Consider the following 24,383-nt stretch of genomic DNA (forward strand, 5'->3'; position numbering starts at 1 on the left):
GGAGCTAAACATCATAAAAATAATGACTCATTCTGTTGAATTATTCATAATACCATCCACCTAGAGTGTTTGCTGTTCCCATTTAATGGATGAGGAAATTAGATTAATTCAAGGATGCAAACAGTTCATCAGTAAAGGAACCTAGATGTTGAACCCAGCAAGGCTGACTCCAAAAACATATCCTAATCATCAAGCCTACCCCTAGCAACCTAGTGGTTGGGTCCAATCATAGCCTGTAGCTTTGAAAAGTGATACATGGATGCAGCAATGGTCACCGGTGATGTGCAGAACTGCCAAAAAGCTACAGGTCTTGTGTAGAGTACCTGGCTGTTAGTGGCAGGCCGGCCTGATGGCAGGGCCCACTATGTCAAGCCTTTCTTAGAGCCTTCCTTTCTGCTGATTCTGCTCTCCAATTTTCATTAACTCCCAGCTTTCTACTTTCCTCGTACTATATTATTCTTCTGCTGAAACGATCTGCAACTAAGAGCCCTGGCCAGCACAGTTCATTTACACACCAGCAGGCAGCCAGCCACTATACTGAAGGTAAGGGCGCCAGCCTTTGCATCTTCTTCTTCCCTCAGAGTCCTCGGATTCCACAGCAAGCTTCCTTCCTCTGACAGTGTGCACAGTCAAGCTACCTAGCTCATAGGAAGCCCTACTTTGGACCATACACACTGGCAACAGCCATGTGTCAAAACTAAGGGTTCCAGAGGGCACCCTGCCAGAGGTGCCCCTTGTGCCTTCAACTCCCACAGGGCAAGGAAGTAAACCCAGAGGACTCTGCCACTCAGGAAGGATGGTGGTGGCAGAGAAAGGCCATCCACACCAAGCATCCTGGCCAGTGCCCTTTGCCAATCTTCATGCTTCAAATCTGGGTTCAGTTCTGAGAGGTTGAATTCCAGTCTCATCTTTGGAGCGTGGTGTCTTTGCTACAGAGGTCTTGGAATCCATCTTCCCTGCTTTCCTACCCCCCTGCATGTCACAGAGGGGAATTCTTATAATAGCTTTCCTTTGTGATTCAAAAGGTAACAGGGGCACAGATAAGGCAAACTATTATATAGATTAGGAGGCATCCTTGAAAACTAGGGTCTTTCTCGTGTGTGTGTGTGTGTGTGTGTGTGTGTGTGTGTGTGTGTGTGTGTGATATAGTACAGGTAGTGCACACAAGGATATTGGAAGGTAACAGCAGCTATTGACCTTCACCTTACACCATGCCTGAGGCAGCCTCTTGTTCACTGCAGCATATGCCAGGCTATTCGGCCTCAAGGCTTTTACAGACTCTCCTGTCACTGCCATCCTGCAGGAGCACTGGGATTGCAGACACATGAACTGTCATGGCCTCCTTTACTAGGTCTGCAGATTCAAACTCAGGTCCTCATGCTTGCACACCAAGAGTTTCTCCCACTGAGCCTTCTCTCCAGCCAGGAAAGTATATTTTAAGGTAGAGGGTTGAAAAATAAGATAATTTTTGTGGCTTTTTGCAACTCCACTGGTGGTCCTTCCTATTTTGTATCTACTCACAGTTTAAGACTCATGAAAGTTTCAAAAATTTCATCTCCTAGTGGCATGGCTTAAAAACTTTACTCTTCAGGATTTTGGTATTAGACATGATTATTTTTGTCTCAAGTCCTTAAGCATCTGAAAATAAGGTGAGGTTTTCTATAGGAGTAATCAAGGTCCTTTTGGAAGTGGCAAGTGGCTAACAGAATGGGCATGAGTTGAACTTGGAAGATCTTGTTGTGCCAGGAAGAACAGAACCAAGAAAATAATGTTGGCATGTGACCATGCCACAAAAGGCCAGCTTGGAAGGGATCTCATTGCACAAATCTTGTACACCTGAGAACCAAATGATCCCACATTATAATAAATAAATGAAGGAAGACAGAAGTAAGTAAAAAGAGGTAATGGGAAGTCTCTTTAGCAGCATGCCAAGTGCCCACCCGTGAACAATGAGAGACTCCTGGAGATGGGAGATAATTTTACAGGCATTAAATAATAGAATTGATCAGCTAAGAATAAAAAAGTGATAAGTAAATTGAGAATATTTTTGGTTTGAGCATGTTGCTTAACGTGCAAGGCCTGGAAAAGAATGTTTACTAAGAAGGACATTTTGAGAAGGAACAGAGTGATTCAAGAGGTTAGATTAGCACCATCTTGACCAGGTAGTCAAAGTTAAAGGCATCAATGAGAAGCAAATAGCCTCCTTGTAACTCAGATGTAAGTTCCTCTGAAAGGTGTTCTAGCCATGAATGGCTAGCTGGACTATAGTCATAAGAGAATCAGATAAAGCCTGAATAAGGGATGCTTGGTTTGAAGAAGGGCAAGAGGGGTGTGTTCTTCAAAACTCCAATGTCATGAGAGACTTAAAATGTTCTAGTTAAAGAAACAAAAAGGCATGAGAATCAAATGTGATATCTAAGCTGACACTGGGCTTTGGGCTTGGAATAAGGCAATGCCTCTTGGGACATTGCTGGGCTGACTCACAAATCAAGGATACAAGAAACAGACTAGACACAAATATCCTGCCATGGTTAAACTTACTAAAGTTTCACAAATGAACTGTGCTCATGTAAGATTTGTCCTGATTTAGGAAGAATGGATAGATGAAGTTAGAGGTAAGGCTACAGTGCATTTAACACATTCTCTCCGAAAAGTGGAGAAAATGCACAAATAAGAACAAAAAGAGGTACAAGTTATATAGCAAGTGAATTAGGAAAGTAATCTACCCAAATAGTTTGTAAATTCATTGTGTGTGTGTGTGTGTGTGTGTGTGTGTGTGTACACATGCTGGTGCAGGTGCATGCACATACAGACCCTGGAGAAATGTCAAATATCTTACTCTAGCAATCTTTGCTTTATTTTTGAGACAGGGTCCCCCAGTTGACCTGGCCCACTCTTTTGGCTAGGCTGACAGGCTAATGAGCTGTCAGGATCCATCTGTCTTTGTCCCACAGTACTGAGGTTATGTGCACAGGTAACCATGCCTAGCTTCTATGTGGGTACTCGAGATCTGAACTCAGGTCTTCTTGCTTACCCAGTAAGACATCTCCTTCGGCCCCTTGAATTCTTACATTGTGTCTTTCAGACATTGAAAAATGTTTCCATATAAAAAGTAAAAAATAAATGATTTGGGGGCGGAGAATAACTACAAAGGGGCAAGGGAAACGTTTAGGGATGGAGAAAATGTTTTAGATTATGTTTATGCCTGTGTTTATACAATTCTCATGTTTGCCATCTGTACATCTAGACTTGGTAGGTTTTATTTTTTTCAACTTTTTTATTTGAATTAGAAACAGGATTGTTTTACGTGACAATCCCAGTTCCCTTCACCCTCCCCTACCACCCCCCTCCAACTAAAACCCTATCTATCACATATCCTTTCTGCTCCCCCTGGTGAGGCCTTCCATAGGGGGTCATCAGAGTCTATCATACCCTTTGGGATAGGGCCTAGGCCCACCCCTGTGTTTCTTCGCTCAGAGAGTATTCCTCTATATGAAATGGGCTCCCAAAGTCCACACCTATGCTAGGGATAAGTACTGAACTACTACAGCAGAAATCCCGTAGATTTCTGAGGTTTCCTCACAGAAACCCATGTTCCTGGGGTCTGGATCAGTGCCATGCTGGTATCCCAGCTATCAGTCTGGGAAACAAGAGTTCCCCGATGTTCAGGTCAGCTGTTTCTGTGGGTTTCACCAGCCTGGTCTGGACCCCTTTGCTCTTCACTCGTCCTTCTCTGCATCTGGGTTCCAGTTCAGTTCAGTGATAAGTTGTGGGTGTGGTTGAGTCAGGGGAAGAATAGATGATAACAAGAATGGAGATACCATAATAGAGGGAGACATTTTTGGTTTACAGAGAAACAGGCACTAGGGAAATGTCTGGGGATCTACAAAGATGACACCAGCTAACAATCTAAGCAACAGAGGAGAGGCTATATCAAATGCCCTCCCCAATAATGAGATTGATGACTAACTTATATGCCATCCTATAGCCTTCATCCAGCAGCTGGTGAAGTAGAAGCAGACTTGGTAGTTTTTACTGCATGTAAAATACCTCAAAAGAGTTTGCTTGAAAAGTACAGTGTGAAAAGTCAAAAGGCTGTCCTGGACAGACAGAAGGAAGATGGGTACCTGCCTTTGCCCCTTAAGACGTCTTTAGGGACTGATATGCTATGGATGGAAGTGGGTCGTCTATCTGGTGGGTGAGGCTCATTTATTGCAGGTACAGAGAGAACCACACTATCTTTTGAAGCATATTTTGACCTAAAACTACTAATCATCTTCCTATTAACATCTATTTTATAGTGAGCACAACACTCTGATGAAGACTTAAAGCATAAAAGCTCAATGAAATCCTGCCCAAAGGGTCATGCATATTATCCCAGATCCTGAGAATGCCATCCACTGTCCACACCAATTTCCGTTGATAGTTTGTGCTCTCTCCCTGGCTTGTGGACCAGCCAAGACTTAGCTTGTGAACAGCCTGTCACAACCATTCTATGGTCCATGCATCATGAAGCCCCTCCAGAGTAACCTCTGCTCTTTCCTACTCTGCTTTTGTGACATTAGGCTTTTGTGACAATCTTCCCATGCAGTTCCTTGAGAAAAGGTTCCTTGTACTGAGTGCCAGGCCTGGTACTCTGGAGAAATCTGCCAGACTAAGCTTAAAATTAGGAAATGAGGGGATGCTTGCTGTCATGTTTCTTTTCTTTTTCAGAAAACTATCACCTCTACAGAGAAAGCACCATGCAGCATTGTCTCTAGTGCTCTCCTACCCAGAAACACCACACTTAGTTTTAAGGGGAGATTTTGTTTTATCTGATCCAATAAAACCTGTTTGGATCCAGACTTTCTATTAATTAGTATAATTAGGGAAAATGACCAAAATCAATTTACAGTCTAGGAAACACTGAAAGAAATGAAAAGCAAAGTGTCCCTGTTAAAATACTACTTGGAAATTTTAAACAAACCACTATGCAACCAGTAACTGGTCAGCTGAAATGGGAGATGTCACCTCCCTGATGCCTAAAAAAATACCAAAAGATGGATCAACAAGCGATCACTGTACCCAGTGTGCCAGACAGAGATTAAAGGTCACATTCACAGGCAAGAAATGGCAGAGCCACGGTTTGGAAGCCGCTGTCTAGACTACATTTTCAGCTCCTACAATGTTACCAGGGCAAGACAGAAAGACATGGAGACTTCGAGGACACAGGATAGAAAGAAGCCTCTCACCCCATGATCTAGTTTTTGTTTCTACTGGCCAAGATTCAAGGCCATCAACACAACTGATAACATCAGAATTTCCTACAGAGATAGTGCTAGCCTTCCTAATGACATCTCCAGCAAAGATGTTAGAACAACAGGCCATGCTTACTTAGGGCTGGGGCCAGAATGTTCAGGCCCAGGCCGCACATCTTAGCTGTATCACGACTCCTCTCTCTTCCCTAAACCCAAACAATAAACCTTATAAAACCACCCTCATTAACAAAAAGAATTTTTCTTAATTTGTAAATGTAATTTAATTTAATTTTAAAACAGGGACTCTGTAGCCCATCCAACTTACTACAGAGTCTCCAATATTGATTCTTCTGCTTCCATCTCCCACATGGGATTTTAATTGTAAGCCACCTTTTCCACAGTTAGGAAATCCTTTAAGCAAGGAGAAATAAACCAACATACATTTTTCTACTTCATTTTAAAATGTGGCTTAAACCTTGTAAATTGCCCATGTTTGAGTTGTACAGTGTCCTTTTTTTTTTTTTTTTTAAGACCTGTTGTGGTGTTATTGTTAATTTGACAGGATCTGGGACATCTTTGAGGAATTATGTATAGGTCACTGCACGAAGCTGACTGAGCACAGTTGGCTGTCACTCTGCGTGAAACTGACTGAGCACAGGTGATCATCACTCTACATGAAGCTGAGCACAGGTGGTCACCACTCTCCATGGAGCTGAGCACAGGCGGCCATCACTCTCCATGGAGCTGAGCACAGGTGGTCATCACTCTACATGGAGCTGAGCACAGGTGGTCATCACTCTACATGGAGCTGAGCACAGGTGGCCATCACTCTGCATGGAGCTGAGCACAGGTGGTCACCACTCTACATGGAGCTGAGCACAGGCGGCCTTCACTCTACATGGAGCTGATGGACCGTGGATGCAATGTGACCAGCTCCTCATGCTCCTGTCACTGGAATTTGCCCACCACAATGGAACCATGAGCCAAATGAACCCTTCCTTTCTGACATTGCTGTTGTCAGAACATTTTATCACAGTAATAACAAGTGACTGTGACCTCCTCTTCCTTTTGAACTTCGGTCTGAAGCATGTATTATCCCATGTCTCTACTTAATAAACTCATTAACTTAGCTTCACTCTGACTTGTCCTGAAATGCTGTTCTGTGCTGTACCTGAGCGAAGAGGGCTAGGAAGGGAATTCACGGGCAGTGGCAGCAGCAATAGGGTGTATCTTCCCACCTCATGTGGATATTGTGGGCTGAATTATACCCTCCTGTCAACATTTATTTGTTTAAGTCTCAACCACCAATACGTTAGAGAATAACTGTACCTGGAAATAAGGTCTTTAAAAAGATGACTCATATAAAACAAGGCCTTTAAAGTCCAATCTACAAGGACTAGACTCCCTGTGGGAGGAAGAGAAAACACCAGGAATGAACATGCCTGGCTGAAAGGCCACGGGAGGACATGGCAAGGCTCCTATCTACAAGCCAAAGTGAAAAGCCTCAAGATTAAACAAACCTGCCTGCACCTTGACCTGTGGACCTGGAAGAAAATCAATTCCCATTGCCTAAGCCTCCCAAGATGTAGTACTTCATCATGGTGGCCCTACCAGAAGAATTGATTTAAGTTAAGTACCACATCCCCTTCCTTCCAGAAAGTTCCAAGATGAAGTCTATGTTCAAGTTTAGCAGTCAGGGTGACTGGAAACACTCAACTCAGTTTCTAAGCAACCCTTCACCAAGCCTCACAGAATTCTAACATCAAATGAAGACCATTCTTTCATTTAATTGCTATTGTCTAGAAACAAAGTTTTTGGTACTGGCAATACTACCTATCAATGGTGGTGTTTGGTTGCTTTACTTTTTCTCAGAAATTTGCTGCCATGCAATTCATGTTCATTCTACAAAGATTAAAAAACATAGAGCTGAAAACTCTGTCATCATTTTAGCTGGTTTTATATAATTAGTTTCTGTCAACTTGACCAGGCAAGAGTCATTTGAGAGGAAAGAGCTTCAGTTGAGAAAAATGCCTGCATAAGATCAGGCTGTACATAAGCCTGTAAGGCATTTTCTTAATTAGTGATTGACAGGGAAGGGCCAGGACCTTTACAGGTGGTTCCATCCCTGATCTGGTGGTCCTGGGTTCTATAAGAAGGCTGGCTGAGCAAGCCAGTAAACAACACCCTCCATGGCCTCTGCATCTGCCTCTGCCTCCAGGTTCCTGCCCTGTTCCTATCCTGACTTCCTTCAATGCTGAGCAGTAATATGGAAATGTAAGACAAATAAATCCTTTCCTTTCCTTCCCAAATTGCTTTGGTCATGGTATTTCACCAAAGCAATAGTAACCCTATAAGACGATCATTTATGCAGAGAGCCATTGTCTTGGGATCTGCCTCCCATGTACATGAAGTGTAGATGTTTTGTTTGGGTGAAATGGAGTGATCACGTCATGCCTATAGACTCCTCACGTCCATGTGGTGTTAAAGCAGGAACAAACTCCTGGTCAAAAGAATAGAATTGCCAGCCTGAAGGGAGACCTAATATTTCAATTGGGTTGGGTAATTCATGTGGCCAAGGTAATTCATGTGCTCCTAAGAAAGCAGGCTCACCTTCAGCCACACTACAGAGATGGGTGGGATAATTAGCCCTTTGATGAGATGCCACCTTCTTCCCAGAATCCCTGTGCCGCTTGTAAGTCAGTTCACTTGTTCTGATTACTCAGGAAAGCATAACTTGCCTTTTCTTTCTCTTTTGAAGCATGTTCTCCTCAACTGTTTGAGCTTCTTTTCTCAATATTGTGGGTTCATTTACTGTGTCCAGAGCAGCTGTTCTCAACTTGGGGTTTGCCACCGCTTTGGGTCAGACAGCCCTTTCACAGGGGTCGCCTAAGACCATTAGAAGACACGGAGATTTACATTACGATTCATAACAACAGCAAAATTACAGTTACAAAGTAGCAACAAAAGTAATTTTATGGTTGGAGGGTCACCACAAGATGAGCAACTGTATTCAAGGGTCACAGCATTAGGAAGGTTGAGAACCACTGCTCTAGAACCTCCCCCTCCCACCCTGTGGTGGTTTGTCTGCCTGTGTCTGACCTCCATGTCAGCTGAAACACAACTGGCTGCTTCCCCTATTTCCTCCATTCTCCTCTGGGCAGCTGCTAAGGTTTTATAATTTGTCTATCCTGGTTTTCCTTTCCCTCTCTACCCTTTCCCTCCCTCGTCCTCTCCTTCTTTAAACTAAATAAACTCATCCCTGAGCTTGTTTGAGTTCTTTTCTTCCCCCTGAGACAGGGTTTCTCTGTATAGCCCTGGCTGTCCTGGAACTCTCTCTACAGACCAGGCTGACCTCGATCCCCAGAAATCCCCCTGACACTGCCTCCTGAGTGCTGGGATTAAAGACATGTGTCACTACCACCCAACTTTGAGTCCATTCTTAAAGAGGGGAGCCCCCATTTCCCCTGGCTCAGCGTTGTCCAGCCAGATGCTCAGCGTGTGCCCTGTCAGAGATGAGCACTCTGGGACTAAGGCAGCAGGTACTAGCCAGCTGCTGTGTGCTGTTCTGCCCATGCATGTATATTCATCTCACAGAACACATTCTTGCAGTGATTGCAAGAAGTCCCAGAAATGCTTACTCAGTCTGCCTACATGTCCTTTGCTGTTCCTGAAATGCTGCAACTGCCCCATAGCCCTAGGCTTCAGTCCCAGCTTCAGGAAGCAGGAGGCTGGCCTGTGGGCTGGTCTCCAAAGTGAGAACCTCAAGGGAGGCCCTCAGTTCCCCAGGAGGAGCATGTTAGAAGGTGGCCACAGGCCATTATCAGACTGTAATCACATGAACACAAGTCCCAGAAACCTTGGCACACAGAAGAACATGGCAATGGGAAGCCCTGTAAGCTACCCCCTGTAAGCCATGCTAGGCTATGGCTCAGCTGACCAGCTTTTGCACAGACCCTCACTGCAAGGCAAACATCTTCTCTAGGTGAGAGCATTTCTTCTCAGTAAGGCAGCTCTGCTGTCTCACTTGACAGCTAACATGGCCTGTGATAAAGGGAACTTGGGATCTGTGTCCAGGCCTCTGTAGTCACAATCACCCACTTCCATTCACCAAGTGCCTTAAAATCCACACTGTCTGTTAACCACCCCATCTTCTATTCCCAGGCCACTGCTTCTGCCACTGCCCAGCACCCTCTCCAAGAGTGGACTATGAGGATGGGGCCTGACCATGTGGCTCACCCTATAGGCAGCTGGGGAACCATCCTGGGTGTCGAATCATCCCAGATGTAGAGTGGAATATGGGTCAGCATAAGCAGTGAGGCCTAGGAGTGCTGTCTTCACATTTCACATCCTGAGAACAAGCTCTGTCAACACACCTAATATTTAACATGAGTCTATATTGCCATCCCACCAGGAAGCTACAAGCCAGACCTGTTCTGTCTCCAGTTAGGATCATTTCACAGGATCATAAGAGTGAGTGTATGGCAGGAAACAGCCTGAGTGTAGAGCAAGCCAGAGCCACTAGACAGTGCATCCTGGCTGAAGGCAGATTGTGTAAGAAGCAAGGGGTAAAGGAAATGGGGCAAACAGAGGCCTGTCAAGCTCCTTGGTACCCTTGGTGACCCAGGGCAGTGGAGTGGCCCCCCAGCTGGGGACAATCCTCACAGGGCTGCTGAAGTAACAATGATAGTGATGACCTGTGAAGGAGCTTGACCAGGCTACTGGGACCAGGATCCCAGAGGTAGGTAGAAAGGGGTGTTGAGGTCTCAAAGATAGAGCCCCTTGACAGCACCCTACTTTTACTCTGAGGATTCCTACATCAGCAAACCACCCCAACTCTGCCCAGTGCAGGGTCCAAGCTAGGGGCAGCAAAGTAGGAAAGCCAGTTGTGAAGAGTCACAGAAGTGAAGTCACAGAAGGGTGTCAAGCCACAGAGGCCACAGTCCATAAAGAACATATTTGTTTCTAACTGTGGTTCTCCTCTTCCCCTAGGTTTAAAGCCTCAAGACTAGCAAAGGTGCCACTCAGCCTCAGTATGGGATTCAAGGCTACTGCATCTCTACCTACAAGGGCATCCCCTGGAGCTCACAGCCCAGGATGCCCTGGTCAGAGCTGGTGGCTGCTTCCCAGTGGCAGCTGATGGAGCAGCAGGGAGCTAGCTGTGTAGCAGGTCCTGGTCCTTTCTTTCTTAAGGAACTGCTGCTGCTATCTCTGGACTGAGTTCATTGAGCTCTACTGACCTGGGCTGATGAGTCAACCCTGTCTGCAGCCACAGCTTTCATGGAAGTCTTGGTTTCTTCTTAGGCAAAATGGCCTGTGGCTGTGCATCTGTCTTTAAGAACACCACACTCCTTTGGTCCAGCCCCAGCCTCTGCATCAAGGCAGTGGGAGGTTTCATCTGTGGTCTGGCAAGGATGTCAGTACGGAGGAATGTCCATTCCTTTCCCATTCCAACCACAGGGGCCCGAAGAATGGTGAGCTCCCAGGCACATGGCTCAGAGGCACAAGTCCAAGCTATACCTCCCCACTGGTGAACAGAACACATGATGCCATCACTTTCCACCAGTGTTATTAGAACTATTTGCTTTTGCCCAATTAGAAGGACTTACTACTAAATTCAACTTTACCCTTTATTGTCTTCATTTCTTCCTGTTGAAAAATCATTCCACCAGCATCTTGCAGCCACCAGCTGTAACCAGACAACTTGTGTCCCTCAATTCTGTATAGTGACTTGGACTTTTACTGAGCCCAATCAGGACTCTGCTCCTCCACAGTACACTTCAGAAACACCCTTACCACCCCCGGCTGCAGACACATTCATCATTGTGAGAGCCTGTGGCTTCTCAGAGCATACTCCACACAGGATCCCAAAGTCCCATATATGAAGTGGGGCTTTCAGGTCTGAGACACGTGACCAGTGAATGATCTAATCCAGACACTGTAGAAACTCGGGTGACGTTTCCACTTCAAGTGATTTCAGACAGGATAGCACATACCCTTCCCTGACTGCCCAATCTTTTGACTCACAGCCAGTTCCTTTAGCTTGAGACTTGGTCTATGCCATAACCCTCTAAAGACAGAAAGAACTTGGGTTTTTAAGCCCACCCTTAAGGCTCTGGTAGCTCCATGGGATTTGGAGCTGTACCTTGAACGGGAAATTTGCCACCATAATGATTGAGAGAAGGGGTCAGGAGAAGTAGAAAAGGGCTAGAACAGCCTGAGGGTTTTGTTACATGGATTAAATGGGACTTTTAAGGCAGATGACAGACATCCCCTTGAACATTCCTTCTCTACTTTGTGTGTCTAAGTGTATCAAATAGGCCTATTAGCAATACAGTATGGCTCAGCTTACAGCATAATTTGCCTAACAAGGAGCCAGCATATGTCCAGCTCTTGGTATAGTCTTAATAGTACTTCACACATTGACACGAATCTAAATATTTCAAAGTGAACTAGAGTTTAGTCTACCCTTGACAAGAAAAAGCATGCATATAAAGTTGAAGGAAGGCATAATTAATTACCTTAGTATTAATCAAACCACAAACTGTGACACAGTACTCCACTTGACAAACAATGCTTGATGACAGCCTGTAGGTTTCAGCTAGAGTTCCCAGGCTCAGCCTAATTCTGGATGAGCATCTCTGGCCCCAGGGGGTATACAGAGTTCCTTCCCACCCACCCCCCATAATCTGCCCCCTTAGGAACTTCTTAGGTATACCTGTGGGCCCCAGGCCACAGGCCTGAGTTCCTTCCCAGCCTCAGCAAACAGCCTCCCTTTGGGCATCCCTCTGGGGTCAGGTCTCTCCTCCTCCCCGGAGAAGACCCTAATGGTAAGCTAAGAGTCCTTTAGACAGGGAATTTCCTCTGGCGGTAGAGGAGAGGCAGGTGTGGGAAATCTGGTGGTCAACCCTTTGAACTTAAGGGTCTGAGGAAAACCAGGGGATATGCCCTTTAAACCCAGGAGTACAGACCAGGCAGGCCCTTTAAACCCGGGAGTACAGACCAGGGAAGTCCTTTAAACCCAGGAGTAGGGGTTACATAGTAGAGGGTGTTCTTGCCCAGGTGTGAAGGCAGAACTGACTAAAAGGCCTCTCCAGGTCAATCTGTCTTTCTTTTGTCGTTCTTGAAAAGTGACTACTTGAAGATAGTTAAGCACAGTAAGAGATGGAGGAAACAAGTTGAAATGCTTACAGCTGTTTAGGGAAAAAAAATGGGACAAAAGCCAGTATTCACCAGTGGATGGACTGACGGACATTATAGACAAGAAGAGACAGATGCTTGCCTTGGGGAATGAATCGCGCCTTAAACTCTTCGTTTTTGCAACATTTCTACAGAGACCTTCGAAAAGTCGCGGAGGCACTGATAGAGGTACCAAGTTGAACAAGGGTCGGCCAAGGGAGGGTTAAGCCTGCTCTCTCCCGTGGCCTCTAGGAGGTCACCGGCAGAAGTCATTGCAGTCTCAAGAGAGAACAGCAAGCAGTAGGGGCTTCACTTCCGTGGCTCGGTTTTCTCTTTCCTCAAGTTTGTCGGTTGCTAGAGTTTTCTTTGTCAGTTCTTACTGTGAGGACAGAGCCTTCCTACACGACCTCACCTGGCAGGTAAAATCTGGGCTGCAGGTAGCACCTGCAATCAGAACCCAAGGAGAGCAGAACCTAAACCGCATGCCAGGCGGTTCCCCAAACTCAGGTTGGGGTGCTACAGCAACCACCCGTGCTGCTGGGAGCTCACAGGCGAACGGGACAGTGCGAGGGGGAAAACAGACAAGAGCCCAAGGACTGAAGCCCAGCCCTGCTCGGAGATGTGGGGAGTCTGGGGTCGAAAGTCACCCAGCCCCAGGTGAAAAAGACCCGCGCCTAATTAAGCCCGGAGGTGGCAGCATCTGTGAGCCGCGGAGGGAGGGAGGGAAAGGACAGCACCCCACCGGCCTTGCTCGAGTCCCCGGGACGCGAACATCGGAGCTGCCCGCCGGATAAACGCAGCCACTCACCCAGCAACAGCAGCTTGAGCTCACGGCGCGCGTCCTTCTTGTCGCGGCGAAGCTGCCGTTCGATCTCCGCGCTGATGCGCTGCGACTCTTTCTCCTCCGCAGACAGACAGCAGCAACCAGCCATGGTTTGCCACTCCGACGGGGCGACAGGGACCCCGCGTTTACCGCCGGGCCGCGCGGATAATCCGCGCCAGGCGAAGGGTTTGGAGAGGAAACAGCTGAACCTACTACGGTTAGAAGTAACAGGCCCGGAGCTCCTGGCTTTTTAACCTTTTTCGAAGGCAGTTCCGCCGGAGCGCTCGTTCGGTCCCGGATCAGGCGCCCAGCCCTGCGCTCCTGCGGAAGAGAAAGAGCGAGCTGGGCTGTGTGAGCCGCGCTGTCTCCAGAAGATGCGCGGCCTCCCGGAGAGTGTAGCTGGGCAGCCAGGTAGGCAGTGCAGACCGCAAATCAGAAGTTGGGGCTCGGTGCCGTTGGGAGAATAGTTTCTCCGGGTCTGGGAGTGTCGCAGGCTAGCAGCAGGCGTGGCGTGGCTTGCAGGCAACGGACCAACTAGCCTCTGCCTGCAAAGTTCCGAAAACCTCTGCAGTTACGGTAGACTCTGGCCGAAGGGAAGGTTCGACCAGCACTGATGGCTCTAAGTGGTAGGAGGAGGCGGGGCGTCTCGAACCTACAGCCCTGGAGTCTGCGGGAGTTGCCCCTAGGCCTACCCCAAGACTATGGTGCCTGGGGACAAAGGAGAAGGACGAAGAGGCTAGAGCGCGGAGCAACCTCACACCTGCCTCTTTGGCGGTGGCGCCCTAGTGCAGGCAGGGCCACTTGCCAAGCTTGCTGTAACCAGCAGGCGCTGGCTGCCAGGCCCTTCCCGCTGCCAGATCCGGGTTCTGACAGGTGAGGGAGTTTCGCTTACTCCCAGCCTCAGTGCCAGGGGTGGAGGCAGCGCATTAGCAGACTGGAGCCAGGCGTCTGCAGCCAGGACACACACTGGTATTAGCAGCTAGGCTCTGGCCTCCGCTCCCATCTGAGGCTGAGCCTTGCTCACCAGCCTCTCCACCGCTCACACTTGGGGTTCCTCGACCAGCTCCCTCCGCTTCCCGGATGCCCCAGTCCAACCTGGGCTTGGCGCAAACCCTGATTTAGCTTGAAGCTTGCCTGTCTAGTGCAGACCGGCCGGGTGGCTCTGCTAGGAACCGCAGCCGCCTCTGGGGTCCCGTAAAAGAGCAGAGAGCGAGTTAATGCCTCCCAGCCCGTCCCACCTCCAGGCACCAGATGGGGGGCCGGGGACTGGAGGGGTGAGGGTGAAAAAACGTCTGGCTGCTTTGCATTTGGTGATGAAAAAGACTCCTGCTTTGTAGAAAGAGTTGGCACCTTCCGGACACACCTGGTAGTTCCCTGCTCAGCCCTGAGGCCAGACTGCCGCCTTAGGACAACTCCTGGAACACCGCCAGTAAAATCTCGCACCCTCGACTGCTCAAAAGGAAAGACACAAAGCAAATTACCCTCGATGATTTTTGTCTGTGCAGATTTTAAGGTGCAAAGCGAGAGCAGAAGGGATCCTGCGGACCACAGCAAAGGATCTTTTCTTTCTATTCAAGTCCGCACAGGACGTGTGCACACTTAAGGAATCCAACACTACTGTCTGTAAAGAGCAATTAACTCAGGAGTGGGGCACCGTGGTCATTATATAAGAACTTGGCAGCTAATGTTATCTGGCTGCAAAGTCTTGTTTACTTTACAGTTTAAGAAGTGCAGGTTAATCAGGCTTTAAAATACTCTAGTATTTCGGTTTCCTTCCAGGCATAAATTGACAACAACAGTGACCTCTGCAGGAACACTTCTGGATTTTTCTTCAGCTGTCACCCATTTTTCCTTTGGCTCCTGTTTTACACCACCAAGAATGACACCGCTTGACTCCTCAAACTAAAGCTTCAATCACAATTTTTAGTCGTTCATAGATACTGAGTGCAAACCAAATCTGAATGCCAAGTTAATTGAAATAACTGATAGTCAGTCTCAAATTACCAGCCATCAAAAACAGATCATGGCAAACTGTCCTGAGTGAACTTGGTGGAACCTACCAAAAGCCCTCAGTATTTCCATCTACTTTGATAAAACTTGCAATCTTCCGGCAGGATGTGACCCCGGAGCCCCAAAGTTTTGTAGGCAAAGTTTTTTTTTTTATCTTCAGATAACAATAAAAATTCAATGATGGAGATGTTAACAACAGGGAATAGGCCAAATTACACATGTCTTGTCTACATAGGGTGATATCATGTAGCCATTAAGGTATCTATGAGGAACATTATGTCACAATGAGTAACAACACCCTGTGATGTTTTGGTGAGTGATGGTCCCATGTGTCATGATGGTCCCACCATCTCCCTCAGGGCTGGGGATGTAGCTCAGTGGTAACCCACTTGCCTCCTATGCATTTAACATCCAGCACTGAAAAGAAAAACTACATCACCAAATAGTATAACTGTCCTAGCTCATATAAGAACACTCAGCAGTACCCTTGCATTAATGAAGGTGATTAGTCACGTATCCCTTAAACTGTATTCCTATCATTCGTGCAATACTACATAAGAATAACAAACTGAGACAAATCCTCAAAATACATTCAGCAGAAAAGACGAGGCATACATACATAAGCAGTAAAATATAAATGGTATGGTGAGAATATACACCTGCATTTCTAAGAGCCTAAAGTACATATACTAGAAAGGTTAGTTGCTCTGAGTCAAAACCAGCTGGCTGATTATCTAACACAAGTATCTCTAATTAACTGACAGTTACCTGTGGCCCCTTCCATCATATTTAGATTGTACTTTCCTTAACTGTAAACAGAGCAACCAACTACAATTCATTCAAAGGACTCACCCAACTCCAACTTTCAATTGTTTCCTTGATAATTTTCACACTTAGAAAGAGACATTAATGGACTGGAGAGGTGGCTCAGCAGTTAAGTGTATTGGCTGCTCTTCTAGAGGACCCTGGTTCGAGTCCCAGCACCCACGTGGCGGCTCAAAACTCCAGTTCCAGGGAATCCAACACCCTCTTTTTGCTTCTGCAAGCAAAATGTGGTTCACAGACATATATGTAGGCAAAACATTCATACATATAAAATTAAAAATTAAAAACTAATTTTAAAAAGATGGTAAAATAAATGTAAAATTATTGGGCATCATAAGCTCCCAAGAATTGTACAACAGGATAACACAACACAATTAGTTTCCCATTTCTGTATTTGACTCTCTTTTCCTTATCTGTAAGATCTAGGGCATAAAATCAGAATACTTTTATATCATAGTATTTGAAGCATCTTTCCAGGGAAGGCTAGCTCTGAAGAAAGGGTTTACTAACTGAGAATACTTTTCCTAGCCATCCTCAGTCTGTTACAGTTCCACCTGACTCCTCATGGACTCCAGCTGGACTGCTTCTGCCTGCCAAGTGCTGGGCTCTTTAGGTCAGATAACTGCAAGTCAAGCCCCTGCAATCCTGTTTCCCAGGAAAAGCCATTACTCTGTGACAGTGTCTCCCTTGTCTGCCATGCTAATGGAATCTCAGACAAATGTACTGTTGTCTTCTACAGGCCTTGGTGCACCCTGTCCCCTTTTCCAGGAATGCCATCTCTTACCTCAGGCAAAGTTAAGTCCTTTCTTTTCCAAGCACATCCCTTCTGAGAAGCCATATCCACTCCTCCATTAGAACCAAGGCCTAGAGCTGCCCATGCTCATCCCATCCTACCCTAGTGTGCCTATTTCTACTAATTCCTGTTACTCACAGGTAGTTTTTTTTTGTTTAGCTTGCTAGTCTTATACTAGCAAATCTTAGTTTACTGCATAAAACTGAAACCAAGAAAAAATATCATCTAAGAAGAGAGAAAGGAAGGCTCTCATGGTAGAAGATGACAACGATGATGATATGAAGATGGAAGAGAATGTCAACCAGAAATGAGCACTTGATTTAGGAAGAGCCTGAACGTGTTTGCTGGCCACTCTTCAGTTATACCCTTAGGAGAGAATGACTGCCCTGATTCTAATGCAGAGCTGCAAGGGTAGGTAGATCAGAGGGCTGGAAAGATGATCCTCTCTTTGGGACATATATTATTTTAGGATTTAAGAAGTTCTGTGTGATTCAGCTCTACTGTTTCTAGGGATATGCCTGGGGCACGCTGTTACTGTGACAGAAACTGCACATTGGTGTTCACTGCTGCACTAGTCACAATAGCCAGGTCACAGAATCCAGACAGTGACACAGAAATAGCACATTTGCTCTTGTTTGTGAGTCCTAGAATTTGACATGTGTAGTGAGAGATCTTACTATGTACCTGTGGTGTGGTCACAGGTGTGTACGTGAGAGGGTGGGATTTTGGTCTGGGGTAAGGGACAGGCTTGCTCTCTCTGGGTTCCAATCGGGTCTCGGAGGGCAGCTGAGATTGGATGCTTGGAGTGCTGATCCTGGGTTATCGGTTTCTCATGTGATTTCTCCCCAATAAAATTAACCTACATCATCCCAATCCCATGTATCGTAATTTGTATAGCCACAGACGTGAATACCTAAATACACAGAGACAGAGACAAAAAGACAGAAGGGGGAGAGGATAAGAGGAAGGAGAGAGGTGAGGGGATTGGAATAGGGGGACAGAACATGAGAGAGGTACATGTGAACACAGTACATGATGTATTTGGGGGGAAAGTGTCTTGATGAAATGCAACATTATGTATGATGAATATATGTTAACAAATACATTTTGAGTTAAAGAAAAAAGAGAATTTAGAAGAAAGAGCATAAAAAAGCAGCCCAGTAGAAGTGTGCAGAGCTAATGGTGTTCGGCATCTTTGTGTCAGTTTTCAAGCTGGGAATGACCATTATCCCTTTAAAGGAAAAAGAGTTAAAGTGTAAACAGACACTAGTGAAGTACCTGTCAACTACATCCTGCCCTGGAACCCCAGGAGAGTGTACCTGTATGTGATTATCATAAAGGTGGCTTGAGTGTGTGTGTGTGTGTGTGTGTGTGTGTGTGTGTGTGTGTGAGAGAGAGAGAGAGAGAGAGAGAGAGAGAGAGAGAGAGAGAGAGAGAGAGAGAGCAGCCTCTAAGCAGTGAGTGTCCATGGGGCTTGCTCATCCACAGCCCACATGGCTGAGAATAACTCTTGATTTTCCAATTCATTTTTCTGGGTCTGATGTGTTTCCAGTTTTTCATTCAGTCCGTTGTGTTCTCCAAAGCGGCTTGAGTCTCCTCCTTACTCTGTGGTCCACTCTATGATCAGCTGCAGATCAGCAGATGAAAACAGATGGGGCATTGGTGGCCTTATGGATGAGGCAATAATAACACACTGCTACACACAGCACCTGTTTTTCTATGGCAATCAGCATGTCAACGTTTTGCTCCAAAATACCCTCTGTTGGAAGCCCAGAAACTGTTTATTAAATAACTTTAACTGGGATGGCTAGAACAATGGGCACAAAAATCTGTCATCCAACACATATGACCGTGAGTAGACAGGCAGGGCTATCATTTAGTGTTTGAATCTGAGTTTTCATGAGTTGAGGATCTCAAGAACTTAAGAAATAGAAATCTTTAAGAAGACAATCCGGAGATTTTTATTTTGCTTATTTTCTTTTCAATTTTGCTCAAGTTTCACATTCATTACCACTCTTCTCCTGGTTGTCAACAAACATTGACAACCTAGTATATATGTACCCTTCTCTATACCTTTGTGCCCTTAAAGTCATAGACAAAGCATGAATATGAACATACACAGAGAAGCGTTGTCACCACTAATGGCAATATGTTATCTCTTTTCTTCCTCCTCATTCAGGAATACCTTGTTTGTAGCTTCGCTGTATTCCACGCTGTGAAGACGGTATCCATCATTCAGCCTGTCCTCCTTAAACATCTTTACTTTTGTTCAGTTTTGGCCAATGAAACATTCTGTAGCCATATCTCTGTTTATGGATCTTCATGCACTACTGTTTTTATAGGTTAAATTCCCAGAAAAAGGTTGCTATGTTATATATACGTGTGTGTATAATTTTATGTGTGTGACTACATATAATTTTATACATATGTATATATGTATAGACATTCATTTTTTATTTTAATAGGTGTGGCCAGATTCCTTCCAAAAAATCTTTAATATTCTCATCTGCTGGCAATAATATCAGCTCCCATCTCCTACTTCTCTGCCAGCGATAAATACTGTTACTCATTAACTTTTGGCAGCTTGAAGGGAATAAAGTGATGTTAAAGAGCTGTTTCCTTTGCTTCCTGTGCTTGCCCTTATCTGCCTCCTTGTGACTTGCCCATTCATGCCCTTTGCTCATTTTTAAAAATTGGGTCATTTGTCTTCTCCTTGACAACCTACAAACTCTTCAATAAATGCATGTTGGCTCTTTGTCACCCAAGTGACAAATATGGCAAATATGGTATTTGCCTCCTTCCCCTACTTTTTTATTTTAATTGTTTGTCTGTTCATTTTTGAGACTCTGTAACTTATTATGTAGACCAAGCTGGCCCTGAACTCACAGAGATTCACACCCATCTCCTACATCACTAGCCATCAATACATATTCTTGTGCACTGGTGTTTATTTTTGTGGAATGTGAGAAATAGAAGATGAGTTTTGTTTGTTTCTAGCTGGATACCAGGCTTCGCTAACTAACATACCATTTCACTGAGCTACAAGCTCAGTTCTCTGTCAATACCATCGTGGTCTGATTGTAAAGGATTTCAAATGTTCTGCCATCTGAGAGACAGACCCTCTCAGTGTCGTCACTCTCTTCCTGCTGTATATTGACTTATTTTTCCATATAGACAGTCATGTATCAATGTCACTCCCTCAACTTCACCCTAACATTGACCTCAACTTCCCTGCCTTCTGGACACATCTATTGGATTTCCAATAGACATCTGAGACCAAATTCTGAATTTATTAACCAAGTCTCCCCTTTCTGCCACCTTTCCCATCTCAGCACCACCAGACATAGCTCTCCGCCAACCTACCCTTAGCAGTTCTGGTCTCTTTCTTTAGTTGTATCCTAACATGTTAGAACCCTTCCAGCACCAGCTCCAAGATGTCTTGCACTTTACATTTTTGTTACAGGGGGTTTCTGAATTAACCTTAGACTGTCGCACGTGGCTGCCAAGGTATAGTCTTTCCTATTTTTGTTGCCACCAGGTCTAAATAAGCTACCACCATCTCTACCTAGACTAAAATAACAGTTTTATGACTGGACTTCTGTTTCACTCCTTGACTATAAAATCCATCCATCGTGAGACAAACAGGATAGTCAGAATGCACACCCTTTAGTTCCTACGTTCAAATTCTTCTATGAATTTCCTTCAGAAAATAAAATCTTTCTCTAGACCATGAAGCCCATGCAGCAGAGTCATTGCCTGCCTCTACCACGGATGCTAACAGTCACCATACTGAGTGTTCTTGACCCGCACCATGCCTTACCTCTCTGGACAGCTGCTGACCTGCAGCAGCTGCTCTGCTGTTGGTATCAGGCCTCCTCCAGACCGTGAAACAGTTTGTCTATGCTTGTCAATGCATCTCAACACCAATGGGATTCACTAAGCATGGGCTTCCCTGACAACTTGGCTTGACATGGCCTACCTTACCACCCATGCCTGTTTGATACTATTGTTGAAGCCCTGTATTTACAGTAGGGTATTTAGCACTTCCTTCTTCCATCAGAAAAAGAAGGTAGTCTCCACAAGAGGCAAGATGATGGTCTGCTTATTTGAGGTTAGGGCAGCCACCTCATCTTAAAATTGTATCTTCAAAGTTTCCAGACCCCCTTCTCAGTGAAAAGCTTGGAAAAACCAGTAGCATCCATTCCAACATTGTGGTTGGAATCTGAAAGTGTGTCCTCCATATTCTCAGGTTTTAGCACTTGCCCTCAGGTAGTGGCAATATTTTGGGAGGCTTATGGACCTTTAGGCAGTGGGGCCTAGATGGCAGAAGGAGGTCAATAGAGTGGGCCATTGAAGGTACAAGTTGACCACACTCCCACCACCATAAAATCCATCACAACATCTTGGTCATGTCTGAGACATTCTTTAACTATAAGCACAAATAAGTCTTTCCTCCCTTATGTGGTATATGTGAGGTGTTTTGGTATAGAGACATGGAAGTAATAACACATATAGTATTTTATGATTTTGTGTTTGTCTATTGCATACTTCATTTCTTATATATTTAGAAAATCACACCACCAATGACTCTGATCTATGGATACAGGTCCTGTTGATAGCAAGAAATAGAAGCTAGATATAAATTGGCTTCAGCTAAAAGTACTATTTATTGGACCTTGGGATAGTCTTGATTTGAAGCTCTGTTGGATCCAGGCTCTTGAGTGATGTTACAAAGAGGACATCTACTGGTTAATAAGCATTTGTTGAATGAAACAATAATTCCCATCACATTTGATTCTTCTGAAGATTTGCAAAGGTACCATGTCTAAGTTGTTAGCCCTAAGCCTACAGCTAGAAAGCACTTGACAAGAGATGAGAATTATTGTTCTGTGATGGTTAAATTTGGCTGTTGATTTGATTGGATCTGGGATCAACTAGAAAATAAACTGCTACAAGAGAGTTTCATGATCAGGTTACTTGGAATGGCAGGACTACATTAAATATGGCCAGTATCTTCTGACAGCAGCCCAGATGGAAAAAGAGATTTGAGGAAAAAAGCTTTCTTTGCCTTTTGTTTTCTTGCTTTCATGACTTGCTGGCACATTCATCTACTCTTCTAGTGAATTCATTCTGTTTGCTCCTGCTGCTGCTGCTGCTATCACTGCTACCATCACTGACATATTCTTACCTAACTTAGAGTCACAGTGGATGCCCCCAAGAAGTTAGGATTGACCACTCATCCTCTATAAATCAATTAAAATTGGAAAGCAAAGGTGGGTGTGATATTGCAGGTCTTTCATTCCAGTACTTGGAGACAGGAGTGGGTGGATCTCTGTGAGTTTGAGGCTAGCCTGGTCTACATAGTGAGTTCCAGATGGCCGTGGCTATATAGAGTGACCCTGTCTCAAATATAGACAAACAAATAAATAACAAAAAGTGGAAAGCAGAAAAAGAAGATTCATTCAATGTGGCCACATTGGGAAGAGGAACAACAAGACACAAAGAACAGTCTCCTCCCCCAGTGCTTCAAGCTCCTGAAGTATGATCAAAGTTTTAATGAAGGGCCAAGGATATGCATATCTCAGCAGTCCCAATCAAGGTCTTGCCCACTGTTGACTCACCATTGTCTGGGCTATCTCATCTCTAAGGTGGTCTGACAAGATGTTAGAACTACATGAAACCCCTTCCCAGGAGACAATTGCCCTTCCAGCTGGTACCTTACTTCTCCCAGTATGAGATTCCTGGGGAAATTCCCATTTCTATGGAATACACAGTGTCTCTTTATAATGTCATCATTTTGCTAGGCTTGCTACAAGAGGAAGGGATAATTCATCCTGCATGCTCCTTTGGAGTGATTCCAGCATCTGGCAGCAACAGCAGATAGAGATAGTGCTTTCACTTCCTAGCAAGGACAGAGCAGGGACAGAGACCTACCCTGACCTGTCTGGCCAATATCAGAATGTAACCATTGAGTCCCTCTGAAAGTAAACATGCATTTTAAATGTCTGAGTCAGATATGCAGATTCTGTGAATGAAGCATGCATCCTACAACATGCTCTGCTTTCCTAAATTTAATATGCATTCAATAATTTCCTCCGCCATTTAAAAGTCTGTGAAGCTGGCAAGTACTAGTTGGAGATTTATTGCTGTAACATTAACGTGAAGCTGTCTTCTGTCTTTGTAGGTGTCTGAGACACATCTTGAAGACTCATGGGCTCCTCTGCCCTTTTCTGACATCACTCGGAGACTAGAAATAGCCAGAAGTTCTTGGGCATTGTCTTAGTTAGGGTTTCTATTGCTGTGAAGAGACACTGTAACCATAGCAACTCTTATAAAGGAAAACATTTAATTGGGACTGACTTACAGTTTCAGAAGTTTAATCCATTATCATCATGGTTGGAAGCAAGGCAGCAGGCAGATAGACATGGTGCTGGAGAAGGAGCTGAGAATTCTAGATTTTGATTCACAGGCAACAGGAAGTGAATTATCCTCCACACTGAATACAGCTTGAACATATGAGACCTCAAACCTTCCCCTACAGTGACACACTTCCTCCAACAAGGCTACACCTACTCCAACAAGGCCACACCTCTTAATACTATTCCCTCTAGGCCAAGCATTCAAACACATGACTCTATGGGGGCCATACCTATTGAAACCACAGGCTTTCCTCCCTTTGGGAGATGAGACATGCATCCTCTCTTCAGGTTTCATGGCTGTTTGGGATGAGAAACTTCCAGTTCCTATCTCCTGAATGTCATGAGGCCTCTTCAACTTTTTTGCATGGGCTCTGAGCTCTTATCTGAAGCAGTTCTCTTCCACCGTAGTGACAAGATGTCACTGGAAACCCCATGCGTATTCATGTCTGCTGACAGCTCCAGTGAAAAGAGCACTTCCTTTTCCCCAGTTGAGCAAATGCTAAGACTGACTCTGTATGACAACGCATCCATTGCCCTGCCTGAACCGACATGTGATGGCTAAAGCAACAGAATACTTAAGGGACCAGCCCTGGTTAACTCTAGTTATACAGCTTATTTAACCCAAGATACCTTAAGTATTATCACTTGCTCAATATTAAAATTATTAATAAATTTTTGTGGCTTTAGGATACAGTGTGTAATTTATATTGGCAGCCTGCTCCTCTTGGATCACACTCTTGTTTGACAGCTATGTAGTGGCTATGGCTATAAAAGGAGCAGAGTACAACAGAATAACACTAAGTAGACAGATAGAAGACATGGGCACTTCAGCAGATTCCATAGAAAAAGGACATCATGACCCAACAGCAGCTTTGAAAAGACCACGTAGAGACCACTGTGGGCAGATGGATCTGACCTCGACCTGCCCTCCATCTCCTCCTGGTGTTGAAATTTAGACAAAAGCAAAGACATAAAAGACCATGAGCTGATTGGGGAAGCTTTGAATAGAGAGTTGACTCTGCATTAACATGTACAGAGGGTGTCTCAAGAAAAAACTCAGTTCAGGTTAGAACCCGTTAGATATATTACATGCCTGAGGT

The 24,383-nt window shown here is 45.1% G+C and overlaps 1 protein-coding gene across 1 annotated transcript in view; it reads right to left on the minus strand.

The window, feature by feature from the left end:
- Nucleotides 1-13,345, minus strand: part of LOC100762675 (guanine nucleotide-binding protein subunit alpha-14) — a 151,620-nt gene extending 138,275 nt beyond the window's left edge. Inside the window, exon 1 of the mRNA XM_027406580.2 lies at nucleotides 13,222-13,345. Coding sequence (XP_027262381.1) covers nucleotides 13,222-13,345 — 124 coding nt within the window. The remainder of the gene's footprint in view (nucleotides 1-13,221) is intronic.
- Between the last annotated feature and the right edge of the window lie 11,038 nt (nucleotides 13,346-24,383).

Source organism: Cricetulus griseus, chromosome 3 (genome assembly GCF_003668045.3).
Source record: "Cricetulus griseus strain 17A/GY chromosome 3, alternate assembly CriGri-PICRH-1.0, whole genome shotgun sequence".
Lineage (NCBI taxonomy): Eukaryota > Metazoa > Chordata > Mammalia > Rodentia > Cricetidae > Cricetulus > Cricetulus griseus.